Genomic DNA, 14,500 nt, shown 5'->3' on the forward strand with positions numbered 1-14,500 from the left:
TCTTTTTTTTGTTTCAAAATTTTGGTATCTTTTGTTCATCGGTCTATCGGTTTAGTTTGACTCTCGATTCAGGAGCTAAAAAATTAGATAAGACCGGTTCCCAGCCCAACAACTTCTCAGCCTCTCCTCAAGTTAGCCCAATACCAAAAATGTGGGAAAAAAAATTAGAAAATTAAAGCCCTAAAAGCCTTTGACCCCTCCATCCTCAGCTGCAGTCTTCACTCCCAAATCCCTTTTCCACGCCTCCACCAGTCCACCGGCAGCTCCACACAACACGTCGGCACCGGCAGCACCACAAAACCTCCACGGCGGCAAGGTAAAATTCTTTGCAGACCTTTTTTGTCTCATTACACGATCTGTTAACCAGATTTAATTTTCTCATGATCATAATTGGACAATTTTTTTTTTAACAATTAATTTATGGAGAGGAATTTCCATTAGGAAGCCCGTGTATTAAGAGACGCTTCCCAATAATTTATATTTCTCCTTATAAATATCGATTTCAAGTATGGGTTCAAATCAAAGTTATAGTTATGCATGAGAATCCGAACTTACCCAACATTATAGTTTTAGTCAACCCCCTCCAGAGTAACAAATGAAAGTATGCATCAACTTTTAATCACGTCGTACGAACACAATGCATAGAGAAAATGAGAATGAAGACGGGGTGCAATATTATGGAAAGTGATTTAGAGGAGAGAGACCTCAAGAGAAGGATGGTCCAAGTACCTCAAACGTTTAGTTTATCTGATAATTCTATTATCGTTTACATTCCAACAAATTTGAGTTCTAGTAAATTGTTATCAGAGCTATTCAGTTCTATACAAAGTTATGTGGAGAGTTGATGATGGAAATGGACTGTGTCAATCTTTTCAAGATGAAATAAAGCAGTGTTACAAATAATCAAAAGAAAAAAAGAAGAAAATGTTGTTGACGATGAAAGTGTGAGTTGGAGGTATGGTGGCTTGGACGGTAATGTTCAATTGAGAAGTTCAAAGCAACAGAGACATGAGCTCCACAGAAGGATGGTAGTCAATTGAAGGTTAGATGGTTAGAGGTGAGAACTTGGGAATAAAGGATTGTGAAAAGGCCAACATCCATGTGGAAATTATCAGTGGGGGTCATTTCCACAAACGAAGATTGTTGTAGTCAGAAACGGTGGGTTGGTGGATGCGTGACGTGTCGATGCTTTTCTTGTGGAGGAGTGTTGGGCGGTGAATGTTATTAGAGTATTAGAGGGGTACAGTACCGGGTACATTAGTAATAAGTCCAGTCGGAGAGTGGGAGAAATATTTTGATGAGAGTCTAAGTATTTCGAACATTTTGTTTATCTTGTAATTATGCTATTAGTGTAGTGAAGGTGGGTTTGCATACTGATTATTAAGTGAAATATGGTTATTAGTAAGGGTGTGCAAAAATCGGTCCAAACCGATGAATCGGACGAATCGACTGGTTTGGTCCCTTTTCTTCCTTTGAAATTATGATGTCTTTGGTTCACTGGAAGAGAGAACTAGCTGGTTCGGTTAGGATCTCGGTTCTGGAGCTAAAAAATGGGATAAAACGAACAGAACAGAGGTGTATACATACACACACATTACATATTCACCATGGTTTAAAAAGCCCAATTTGCCAGTAGCCCATTCATGATCTAGTTTTTAATTTAAAGAGCTCAAGTAAGCCCAACAACTTCTTTAGCCTCTCCTCAAACCAAATTAAAGATTCAAAACACTAAAATCCTTTGCTCCCTCCATTACACCACCCACGATCTCCCGCAGTCCTCACTACCAAATCCTTTTTCCACGTCTCCGTTAGTCCGCTGCCACCTCCACTCCACTCCACGATCTTGATTCTCCATGCCACCGCCATGACTCCAAGTCCACCGACAGCTCCACATCACCTGTCGGCACCGACAACACTACAAAACCAAGCCCGGCTCCATGGCTCCAAGTCCACCGGCAACTCTACAACTCGCTCCATTGCTTCAAGTCCAGACCTCCATGGTAGCAAGGTAAAAAATTTTATCCTGAAATTTCAACTGCTATCTAAACATTATTCTTCAATACCCAGGAACGACGAGGTTTATTTATTTATTATTATTATTTTTAAAAACAGTGGTTTTAGTCGAGTTGAACCGAGTTAAACCGAACTAGAAGTTCGGTTAAAAACCTGAAATCGAGAATGTTTGGTTTTTACCGGTTCAGTACTTTAGAAAAACACCATGTTCGGGGCCATTGGTTTTGTTCAAAACTGAACCAAACTGAATTGTGTACACCCGTAATTATGAGTCCTTGGGTGGGACAACAAATTTGGCGAAAGTAGAAAGCCATTTTCAATTTTTAAATTTTTAATTTTGAATTCAAAATGTTAGCAATTCACGATAAAGAAATGGGTAGTAAATATTCCCAAGCTAAGCACACGATCGAAATAGTTATCTTCTTCTGTGTTTCCTTGAAGCTTTCCCTTAGAAGCTCTATGAAAGCTCGCTAGTTGTTCAAACCCTTAGAAGCCCCAAAGTTTAGGGTAAGTTTTTTGCCTTCAATTTTTAAAATTTCATTCTTCAGCTGCAAATTTCTTGTTTTGTCTTTTGATGTTTGGTTCCACCATCCCTTGGCTTTAACTCTGATCGATATTATGAATAGGAAAACACTAAAAATTAGGCATCGAACTTGTTCCTGGAATCTAATAGGCGGATTAGATTTCACATGTTTAGTTTTATTTGGTTGCTAAATTAGGTTGTTTGAACGATTTTGTTCCAATTTTGCAATATGGGATGTGAAATTGAATTGGTACTAGGGAAGATTAATCGATAGGTCTATTTGGTAAATCAAAATCTTTCAATTTACATTCTAGAAAAAGAACCCTTAGAAAGTAGCATCAATGAGAGAGTATTTATGGAGATGTTTGCTGACTATCATGAGTGAAATCTCTATTATTTGGTAATTACTTATTGTGATTTCTGAAGTTTGTCAATGAATCAGTTTAAAGTAAATATGTTTTCTCGGTTGGTTTCTGAATCATTTGCCAACCTGGATATTGCTGACATTTGAAGTGCTTATTTGCCACATTTAAGCTTGGATGCATTTTTCTATTACTAAGCCACACTCCAAGTCCAAACCTCCTTTATCTAATTTTAGGCCATGCTAATACCAAAAGTTTAAATAATCTATCCCAAATTTTTGTAATCTATTATCCAAGTCTCCATGTATTGACCAGATGATAGCTGCAATATGATCGGAGGTTATTCTGCCCAGAACAAAAGGATCAGTCCCTGCATCACCCCTAATTTTAGGCCACACGAATACCAAAAGTTTAAATAATCTATTCTAATTTTTTGTAATCTATTATTCAAGTCTCCATGAATTGACCAGACAAGAGATCCTAAGGGATTTTAGGCTTCTAGTGAAAGAGAGCATGAAGGTTGGGTTGAGCAACTAAAATGAGAAAATAGTGTGTTGATACCAAAAAAACGCACCAACGGTGAATTTATATTTCTCGAGGGGGAGTAGCTCGATGTCCTGCAAAATGAGCAAAGTTAAACATCAGTGTGGTGTTGAGCAAAATTCACTCCGATGCTTAGTTAGAATCAAGTTTGAATATATCTCAATTGGTAGAAAATTAGTATAAGTTTGAGAGCATACCCTCCTTTGATCATGACTAAAAAAGTATATAGGTTGACTATTTGACAACTGAAGTGGGCTCGACCTTTCAGTTTCCATGCACTATCGGTCTTTAATTTACCCGTTACCCATCCGAGTCGTCATTATCTGAGTCGTTATACTTAGTTTTCAATCTGCTCGACTCTTGGGTAGAACTCTGACGCTTGGTACATCTCTTTAATACAGTAATGATTTAATTAATTATTCAACTACATGAAACAAAAATAGACTTCTTATTAGTTTTAAAAATAATTATCTTCCTACAAAAATCCTATCGTAAAATAAGTATAAATCATCTAAAAATAATTACACCAATCCATGCAAAATCCTTGTGCTTACATTGGCCATGCAATTGCATGGATTCAAATGTTGGTGGGAGCACATACTTTTATGTGCCGACTCATGTTGGGTCAGCCTCTCATATTGAGTAAGGTCGACAAATTGTTGACTTTTATTTTATTTTTGTACGGACCTCCTTTGAGGTCAATTGAGCTAGGCAACCGGGCTGTCTGAGGGTTGGCCCTTCGAAATGGAGGGTTGACAAATTATCGACCCTTCTTCTCATTATTATTTATTATTTTTTCTTTTTATTTAATTTATTTTCTATCTCACACACATATATTTACTATTTTGCATAGCTAAAATGCATACATCACAACATTGCTCCCAAATGGCTAAAAACCATTTAAAAGTTTAATTGGCTAGGCCTCCTAGCTTGAGCTATTCTCTGAGCTCAACCTGCCTTTCTTAGCTCGACTTGCTTTCATAACTCAATCCTCCAGCTTGACCTGCTCTCTTAGCTTAGTCTATTGGCTCGACTTGCTTTTTTAGCTCAGATGGGTCGAGCTAACTAAGGTAATTTCTCAACTTGATTACCTTTGCTCGAATTTTGACTTTAACTTAATTAACTAGGTTTAATTTTAAACTCGACCGTTGCCCATCTCTCAAATTGGGTTGTGTATAGCCTTTAAACGAAGGCCACCAAAATCCACCACATTCTATTTTTCATCTTTCTTCTACGATTCCTCAAGCTAATTTCCTACTTAGCTTATGGAGAACATCCAAGCCTTAGACTCTAGGATCCATGTGTCAATTGATTTTAAAGATATCGATTTCGTTCCCAATCAAAGGCCTTGAAATTGTATTCGAAGGGAGCGTAGATTTCGAAATGACGATTTGGCTTCCCACTTTCCCTCAGTCTCTTTAACCATAGATATTCTGAATTCCCTTCGAAATAAATTCAGGATTCCTAACTCGGTGCACATGAGAATCCATTCCTTAGGCAAAGCATCTAACTCGCCTTTAGGTGAAGTAGCTTTTTATCCTGCCATGCTCACTTATGGAGTTAGATTTTCACTCCATCCTTTTATTTAAGTAAATGTGATACCTTTTCAACTATTCCAATCTCTTATTATGTGTTACTAGATTGGCACACTCTTTGACTTCAACTAGGGAACCCAAATCCCATTACATCGTACTCTGAAGAAAATAAAATCTTCATCTAACTCTTATTATGTTACTATTCACAAAGGAAACTCCATTATTTCATGTCCGATTAGTGGCGACTGACTCACATCAAACTGCGAAGGTCCTTTTCTGGTCCTGATCGAGTTTCGGGCTTTTATTAAGTTTCTCACATGTTCGCTCGATCGGGACCAACTTTTATAACTTATTATGACAAATTTTTTTTGCTTTGTACAATTGATTGCAAGACTGCCTCGACCAACGCAACTGCTACCTTCCGAGATTCAATTCTTTTGACTGCTCCGCTATGGTTCGAGTTTGGTTCAACAAGAAGCCCTCGACACCTTTGTGCTCGACCTCCTAGTACATACTGGTTTGATTGGTTTTCTCTTTTTCTCTTTTTATTTTATTTTTTATTTTTAAAGAAACACAAATAGCTATGGAGAATTATTTTGAAGCTTTATCTAATTCCCCCCCTTTTTTTAGAAATGGTTCCTTGCAAAACTATGCGCCAAAGAATGGAGGCCGGATTGGGGATTCGTGTGCGCATTCCCAAATTTGCTGTAACTTCTATAGGTTCACGTGATGGGGTCTGATTCCATTCAGAGTCCATCCAACGAACCACTTTCCCAACGGCCATGCATTCGTACTTCTCCTTATCACAATATCTCTAATCAAACAGTGATAATCCCAACCCTTTCAACTGCTGAAGGATCCAGCTCGTCCTCTCCATATCATTTCGGCTTCAATGGACCATATAAGTTCAAAAGTGATAAAGCTGCATACCTGACTCAGGCTATGGAATGGTCTGGTGTAAATGAAAAAATGCTAGTTCGATGGCATGCTGACTCAAGGTTAGGTATTGTATAGGCCTAATAGTACCTTCATATGATAAGAGACTATAAGATCATACTCACATTTACAACTATCTATATACATATTCTCATTTTTCTCTTTTTTTTATAGGCATCCTACTAGTTGCTGATGTCTTGCCAGAAGTTAAGTGACGAGATGGAATTTCATAAACAAAACCATGCGAGATTGCGTGAGATGGAAATTCTCAGGCAAAATTCTGTCTCTCGAGGGAAATTTGACCGAGTTTCAACTTTGTATGCTGAGACATCCATCAAGCTTGTCCACTCTAAAAAATCTTTAGCGACACTTCAATTTTAGTATGATGATTCGGTCAATGAGCTAAAAGAGAAGTTATCCACAACTTATACTGAACTGCAAGAAGTTCGAGCCAATCTATCAGATGCAAAATACTTGGCTGAGAGCTTCCAAGCATACTGTCAGATGGAGGTTGACTGCCTTTAGAATGGGGTCACACTAGCTATGGGCATTGTATATCGACTACAACTTCGTTCAATTTGAAGTCGATGCTTGGCGAGACAATGAAACCCGAGGACTTAATAGCGTGGGTGTTTTTGCTAGCTAAGCCTTCAGTATGGGGTCACGCTAGCTATGAGTGGTACATCGACTACAACTTCGTTCAATACGAAGTCGATGCTTGGCGAGACGATGAAACTTGAGGTCTCGATAGCGTGGGTGTTTTTGCTAGCCAAGCCTTGCCAACTGCTCCTCAGCATCAACTTCACTGATACATTCCTCTAGTGTGTCTCAGACTTTCCTGGTTAAAAAACTTTGATAGAGCTTGGTGACATCAGGAATATAGACGAATAATTTTTTTGCTTTCATTGGGCTTGCTTCTTATTTTATTTTATTTTATTTTTTTATTAGAGCATGTAAACTTGCTCGCGGCTCAAACTGCCAGCTTAAGCTTGGAACTTAGCTGAATTTCAGTGTTTGTTATGGAGCTTTGTATCCATCTTTTATTCACAGCTTGAGCTCGTAGCTTGACCTTTTGAAACTTGCCCCTTTAGCTTTTACTTATTCAAACTCGTAGCTTGCCTTTGCTTGTAGGTCGAGTTTGCAACTTGACCTATTAGAGCTTGTAGTTTTAGCCTTTGTTTTGAGTGTTCTTTGCCCCCTTCCCTCCATTCATGCCTGAGTAATTTTATTCATGAGAGAAAGAATCTTGTTGCTTGAGTATAAATTAGAAGACTAAAAATGCTCATTGTAAACTTAAAAAAAGACAACTCTCATTACTTGAATGGAAAGAAAGTATGAACCAAGATGATGCCAATATAGCTCGTTGTGGTAGGCGGACATGAAACAATGGAGTTTACTTTACTAATAGTAACATAATAAGAGTCGGATAAAGATTTTATTTTTTTGAGAGTATGAAGGGACATAGATTCCTTTATGATAATGGATTTGGGTTCTCTAGTTGAAGTCAAAGAACGTAACAACCTAGTAACACATAGTAAGAGTTTGGAAATTGTTGAAGAGGTGTCACGTTTACGTAAGGTAGAAATTGTTGAATAAAAGGATGGACTGGAGGCCTAACTCTATAGGTGAACATGGTAGGATAAAAAGCTACTCACCTAAAGGCGAGTAAGATGGATCCTCGCCTAAGGAAGGGATTCTCATGTGCACCGAGTCAGAAATCCTAAATTTATTTCTAAAGAAATTTAGAATATCTATGGTTAAGGGACCCGAGGATGGAAAATGGGGAGCCAAATCATTATTTCGGAATCCACGCTCCCTCCGAATACAATTTCGAGGCCTTTGATTGGGAACGAAATTGATATCATTGGAGTTAGTTGACACATCGATCCTAAAGTCTAAGGCTTGGATGTTCTCCATGAACTAGAATAAGCTAAGTAGGAAATTACCTTTAGGAATAGTGGAAGAAAGATGAAAAATAGAGTGGTGGATTTTGGTGGCCAAGTGAATCCTTTTTATAAGAAAATTTGGCACGAAAAACAAAGAAAAGTTTTACCAAGACCAAGCTGAAGTAACGGATGCCTTTGAAGTTTGAGAAAGAATTCTCGAGCCTCGTTTAAAGGCTATGCACAATCCGGTTCGAGAGAGGGACAACTGTGGAGGGTAAAATTAAACATAATTAATTGAGTTAAAGTCAAGATTTGGGCAAAGGTAATCGAGTTGAGAAGTGACCTTAATTGACTCGACCCATTTGAGCTAAGAAAGCAAGTCGAGCTAAGAGAGCAGATTGAGCTAAGAAAGAGAAATCGAGCTTAGAGAATAGCTCAAGCTAGGAGGTTGAGCCAATTAGCTTTTAAATGACTTTTAACCATTTGGGAGCAACGTTGTTGTGTATGCATTTTGGCCATGCAAAATAGTAAATATATATATGTATATACATGTGTGAGAGAAAATAAATTAAATAAAAAGAAAAAAAAATAATAATGAGGGTTGCCGACCCTCCATTCTGAAGGGCCAACCTATGAGGGTTGGCAAGGCAGCCCGGTTGCCTAACTCAATTGACCTCAAAGGAGGTTAGTACGACAAAAGAAAAAAAAGAAAGAAAGAAGCAAGGAGGAGCTCGACCATTTGTCGACCCCACTTGCTATGAGAGGCTGACCCAACATGGGTCAGCACATAAAAGTTGCCAGCCCTGAATCCATGCAATTGCATGGCCTAGGTAAGCCATGCACAAGGATGTGCATAGATTAATATAATTATACTAATTTTTTACCAATTGAGCTATATTCAAACCTGATTCTAATGCATTGGAGTGAATTTGGCTCAACACCACACCGGTATTTAGCTTTTCTCATTTTGCGGTATACCGAGCTACTCTCCTGTTCGTTGATTTCGTGATTCGAGCTTAGGAGTGTATTGTATAAAATAATTGGAAAAATAAGTGTAAATGTGAATGATGCGTTGATGCGTTTATGATACGTTTGTGATGCGTTAGTGACGCGTTGATGCGTTAATGATGTGCAACAGGACGCATGACACTCCTCTATAGACGTTCAAGTTTTCCTGACTCAGATCCAAGTATAAATCCAACTCAGGTTCCTGGTAAGTCCAGGGTCGAACTCAGGGATTCAGATTAAAGCTAACGCAGGCCTTGCGTTGTAACTGTTGTAGAAATATCCTAAGTTTATGTAGAAATGAGTTATTTACACTAAGTTGTGTGTGCGCAAGAAGATACAAAAGGGTCGAGTAGAGAATGATGGGTGTGAGAAAATGGAGTTTAATGCAAGTGATATGCGTCGATCTAAGTTAGATGTACACAAACAAGAATATGATACGAATGAGATGACTTGTTTATCTCTGTTATGCGTTAGACACTATTCGGCACTTCTCAATGCGAATATCATACAATACCTATCTCTAGGATGTATGCATCAGTCATAGGATGTAATGAAATACCAGTGCGTCTATCTCTAGATGTACTAGGCGTTTCTAACTTGATGCTGGCTTACTTATTCTCTCAAATAATTTAAGCTAAAGCTACTTTTACCAATTGATTTAGTTGGTTTAAGCGTTTCAAAACGGAATTTTGCATGAAGTTATAGATGCATCCGACATAAACAAGAAATAAACAGTGACAAAGTATGATAGATCAAATATGTGAATTTATAAATAAACTGATTGTCTTTACAAAACCAACACTTAATCAAAGGAGAAGATGAAAGTGATAAGTGAAATGAAAGGAGTCAAGCCGCAGAATACAATCTCTTGTCCTTTTTGGCTCAATTCTGGTTCGTGTACAACCACTTGTGGAAGAATTGGAAGAAATGTCTCTCTCGAGCTCAGTTTCCTCTGCTCTTTTATCGGCGATGGTGGTGGTTCTCTTCCCTCTTGTTCTTTTCGGCACCACAGCACAGCTCTACGGTCTCAAAATTTCAGAATTATGCAGTGCTAAAAAGATCTAAGATTCAGCCAGTTCATCTGGTGAGATTTCTTCTATTTATAGGCATCGGTCTTCTTCAACTTGATGATGGACAGCATCAAATTCCATACCCTGGTCCGCCTGACACTCAGATGCCTTTTCAGACACCGCCCGCTGCAGATCCCCATGCTTGCAAGTGGTGATTTGACACAAACAGCTTGAATCAATAGAAGTGGTTGTACACGAATCAATAATTCTTGTGGGCATGCGTTGACACTTTTCTGAGCTCGAGAGAGACATTTTTGATTTATTGATTCTGAGCTAATTGTTCGAGTGGTTGTACACGAATCAATAATTCTCTCTCGAGCTAAAATACTTGTGGGCATGCGTCGCAGAATCAATAAATCTTCCTTGCGTTGAATCCCTCCGATGCATGTCCCATGCGTTAGACTTTGCCTGCGACACTTTTCTTAATCATGCGTTAGACTTTGTTGAAATCCTGCAATATCATGCGTTAGTGCCGCAGTATTTTAGCAATAAACATTTTTTTGTATGAGTTTGATAGTGTTCGAGTACTTCCATGTGTTTTCTCTAAAAATGATGAGATTTTATCATTAAAGATCCTAATTGTTCCAACTTTTGAGACACAATAACTTGTATTTCTACAAGTTATCATCTCCTTCAAGAAATATAAATTCACCACCGGTGCAATTTTCGATATCAACCTAGAGATGCTAAAAAATGCACTACAAGTTTGAGAGCCCACCTATGGAAGATGATCCAATGGTTTTCAAAAAATAAACAGAGAGGCCCCTTTTCTAGTCGAAAACATGAAATAAAATTGACAAAATATGACAGCAAATGACGTTCTACTTTTGCCTCATTTGTTGTCCCACCCAAGGACTCATAATCATATTTCACTAAATGATTTTGTACCCAAACCCACCTTCACTACACTAACCCAAATATATTGAAATATAAATGATAACATAATTACAAGATAAACTAAGTATTCAAGGTACTTGGACTCTCCTCTTGATATCTCTTTCAAACCCTAGATCACTCACCAAAATATTTTTCCCCTTCATTCATCTTTCCTCTATTTATAACCAAATTTCATAATAAACTCCCTAACTTATTACTTATGAAGCACAAATACTTCAAATTCAAAGTGTGCAGAAAATCGGTATCAAACATGTATTTGATTTTTTTAGAAAAAAATTCGGACATGTGTGTCCCCTCGACATTCAATTTTTTTTAATACTCCAATAACATTCCTATCATACACCATTTCAAATAGAAATGACCCAACAACATGAGATTCTCCACCCTTCCCAGGAGACTCTTCTCCTGTTCTTAGAGAAACTACTTCACTGTAAGAAGAGCATTTTTTTTTTGAATTTTTCCACAAGTTGGGACCAAAAAAGAGTAAAGTGAGGCTTATGTCCTAGCAGAAGCTCCCATCTCTCATATATTGTAATCCACCGTGAAAAAAGGGGACTTGGATCACTCTACCTGATTCCACTGATGGGCTAAATCTTACCATTACGTTTAACATCGATCATGATAGAAATTTGTAATGCTATGAAGGAGGAATCAGTACTACGAACATCCAAGGCTTAAATTTCATTCATATTCTGAAAAACAGCTATTTTAGCTTCGCAGTGAATGGCACATTCTGATTAGATCACATGATTTAATGTAACTTTCTCGTCCCATTCTGCTATTTGAGAAAATAATAACCATTTTCATCATATCTTTTCTGTAGTAACACCATTCGCCGCGGTGAATTCATCACACGGGTTTTGTTCACTGAGGAAGACATGGAAGGAGAAGATGGATTTGGATCTGCAGATAGGTCAGGTGGGGAAAAAGTAGAGGAACTGGTTCACATCAAGGCCTTGTTTTTCGCTAGAGCTCGAGATCTTACGGGCATGAATGACGTTTTATTGGAGGTTCCTTCAGGTAGTACTACCAAGGATTGTCTGGACAAGATTGTAGGCAAATTTCCTAGGCTAGAAGAGATCCTTGGATGTGTGGTTCTGGCATTGAATGAGGATTATACAACTGAGACAACAATTGTTAAAGATAAAGATGAGTTGGCAATTATCCCTCCCATAAGTGGTGGCTAGGCTAACCTTTCTTCTGCTACCATTTTTATAATGATATGTATATTTTCGTGTCTTTTTTGGCTCCTTTTCAAATGTGCGACTTAATAAGCCAATGGGGCCATTAAGCTTCTTTTCTAACTGTGTAGGAAATTACTTGTATAATATGTATGTTTCTTTCCTTTTTTTTTTTTTTTTTTTGGTACAATTTGTTCTCATTCAAACTTACTAAACAATAAGAGCTCAAACATTTCAATCAATTTTAAACATCTGTTTTAAATTCCACACTTCCACTCCTTTGTACCTTTATATTTATACATATATATTAGTTATCATATCCACAACATTGGCTTGAAGCAAAATTCTTGTTTTCGAAATTTGTAAAGATCACAAACAAAACAAACTAGTTTTGATTATTGAGGATGTATTTGGTTCCTATTTACTTGTTTGGATATTTCTTATTAGAGATGTAAGATTTATTATTTATTCTTTTTCATGTCTTATGACTATTTTTAAGTATCTGACCATTAGGTAAATTATCATTAGAAAAGATTAGATTTACCTTGATGAGATTTTCATTGTCTTCTTGAATCAATGTATCTTGATCCTTGCCTCTTTAGTATCATATCGACTTTGCAAAGCTTTCTATGTTTTCTTGGCATATGTAAAATTGATACTAATAATAATATTATGAACAATTCAAAAGAGTGTGTAGATGATGACCGAATTGAGTACATGCAAAATTCAAAATGGGTATGTGACCTGCCAAGAAAGGTATTATAAATAATCGATGCAATAAATATTTTCTAATGGAAACAATAATCCAACTAAAAGTCTAAAACATTGTATAGCTTATACCCAAAGAACGCTTCTCTTTTGGTCAATTGATCTCACAAGAGCAAAAAAGAGAAATATGTAAAAATAGAGATTATAGGATGTTGAAATGTTGTGTATTGGTAGTGTTTAAGAGAGAGGTATATATAGGAGAATTTTGGATCTAGAAATCTAATACATAACTAAGTAATTAAATCATGAACTTTTAACCTTTTTACAAATACGTTTTAAAAGATGAGGATGATTGCCCAACGAGGTAAAAGAGAGAGGTATACCAAGGAGAATTTTGCCTTTTATCCACATTGGGAAGTGTATCTATGGTAACGTCAAGTCCTTTTAAGATGGGTCGGTTTAGATGGACTAGAGAAAAAAGTTTTTTTAAAAAGTCATTCTTTTAAATTGAATTCTTTTAATAAAATTTTTGTAAAATATACTTTGAAAGTATTTCAGAAATTATTTTGAGTGATTGTCAATTACTTTGATTCTTTTCAAAATGACTTATTTTTAAAAATTAAATACGTAAAAAGTTAAACAAAACACACCCTTAATTAAACTTCAACATGGAGCGCTAGATGGTTAATAGTGTCAAAGTAACCCGTAACCATCGTTTCTAGTTTAGTCCAGACTTTGGCATCAATAGATCTAAATCCACTCTAAGGCATCAATTTAGTAGTGGAGTGCAGAGGGGGAAAGTATAAAACATTGATTGACGATATTTGAAAAGAAAACTTATTTGAGAGTTAAAATTACAATATATTTCAAAATTTCAAGATTAGATTTATAATATTTATCTAAGTTGATGTATAACTTGATAGAATTAAAAGTTTATAGAATTGATACAATGTGACAAGTTTATTGGTTAAAATAATTTTTTTTTCCCTAAAATTCTTTTAAGGGATCGTTTGGATTAAGATTTTGTAGATGTCTCATGCCTTGAAATAGGATATCTAGGAATAAGATGTTTGAGAATTAAATATGACTGTGTTTGGTTATGTATGTGAATGAGAATATGATATCTGGGAATGTGTTACACATTTTTATGCAATTATAAAGTATAAAATTAATAAAAATTAATTTCCAATACATTAAGTTATTAAATCAATTCCCACTCACCCTTCAGTTTAATAATATTTATTGTCAATTAAATTTTTTATATTGTACATTTATATTATCAATTTTTATTAAAAAATATTGGTAACTAATTTAAATATCTACTTTTTTATTTTTATTTTTATATATAGTTTTGTTAATCAAAGAGTTAATTAACTAATTGTTTAATGTCAATTGTAAGCCTTATATTTATACAAAAAAAAAAAAAATTGATGTAAACTAATTGATTTTAAATCATCAAACAATGTTTGTAATTTAAAAAAAAAAAAACTATGATTATAGATTAAAACTAGAACTACAAGTGTATAAGATTGTTTAATTGAAAAAAAATTAACTTATTTTATTTTTAGTTGATTAATTAATATTTTTTAAAGACTAATTAATAATTTTAATAAATAATGTATAATGTTAATATATATTACCAATGAAAAGGGATTTAAGCAAATATAATTATGGTTATTCATATTTTTTTAAAAAAATTATGGTTTTTCATATTAATTCATAATAATAGAATAAATTATTATATTAGCATTATTATTGATAGAGTTAATTATATATATCAATTATAAATTTAATTTAAACATGTATATAAAATTTAAATAAATTAACCAGTATCAAAG

At 35.7% G+C, this 14,500-nt stretch overlaps 1 protein-coding gene and 1 long non-coding RNA gene across 4 annotated transcripts; both read left to right on the forward strand.

Moving 5' to 3' along the window:
• Window positions 1-123: 123 nt before the first annotated feature.
• Window positions 124-12,196, forward strand: CNX7 (co-factor for nitrate, reductase and xanthine dehydrogenase 7). Of its 3 annotated transcripts, none has more exons than XM_039034159.2 (2): window positions 124-2,008; window positions 11,597-12,196. In XM_039034159.2, exons 1-2 carry the CDS (start codon window positions 1,938-1,940, stop codon window positions 11,958-11,960), a joined length of 435 nt encoding a protein of 144 aa, XP_038890087.1. In that variant the 5' UTR covers window positions 124-1,937; the 3' UTR covers window positions 11,961-12,196. The 3 variants fall into 3 exon arrangements, with proteins under 3 accessions (XP_038890087.1, XP_038890088.1, XP_090170721.1); XM_039034160.2 differs by having other exon boundaries at window positions 142-316; XM_090314595.1 differs by lacking the exon at window positions 124-2,008 and adding an exon at window positions 2,449-2,520.
• LOC120079778 (uncharacterized) lies at window positions 2,527-7,176 on the forward strand. The gene is made up of 3 exons (XR_005482347.2): window positions 2,527-5,493; window positions 5,607-5,974; window positions 6,087-7,176. It is a non-coding gene; the product is annotated as an uncharacterized LOC120079778 (long non-coding RNA).
• Window positions 12,197-14,500: the final 2,304 nt, after the last annotated feature.

Source organism: Benincasa hispida, chromosome 6 (genome assembly GCF_027475165.1).
Source record: "Benincasa hispida cultivar pf3 chromosome 6, pf3_genome.v1.1, whole genome shotgun sequence".
NCBI lineage: Eukaryota > Viridiplantae > Streptophyta > Magnoliopsida > Cucurbitales > Cucurbitaceae > Benincasa > Benincasa hispida.

What these genes read in the sequence shown, in the direction of transcription:
- CNX7 (XM_039034159.2), top strand. Translation starts at nt 1,938, where the DNA reads ATGGCTCCAAGTCCACCGGCAACTCTACAACTCGCTCCATTGCTTCAA. An exon ending in CAGACCTCCATGGTAGCAAG is followed by an intron (nt 2,009 to 11,596) that starts GTAAAAAATTTT and finishes TCTTTTCTGTAG; the next exon opens with TAACACCATTCGCCGCGGTG.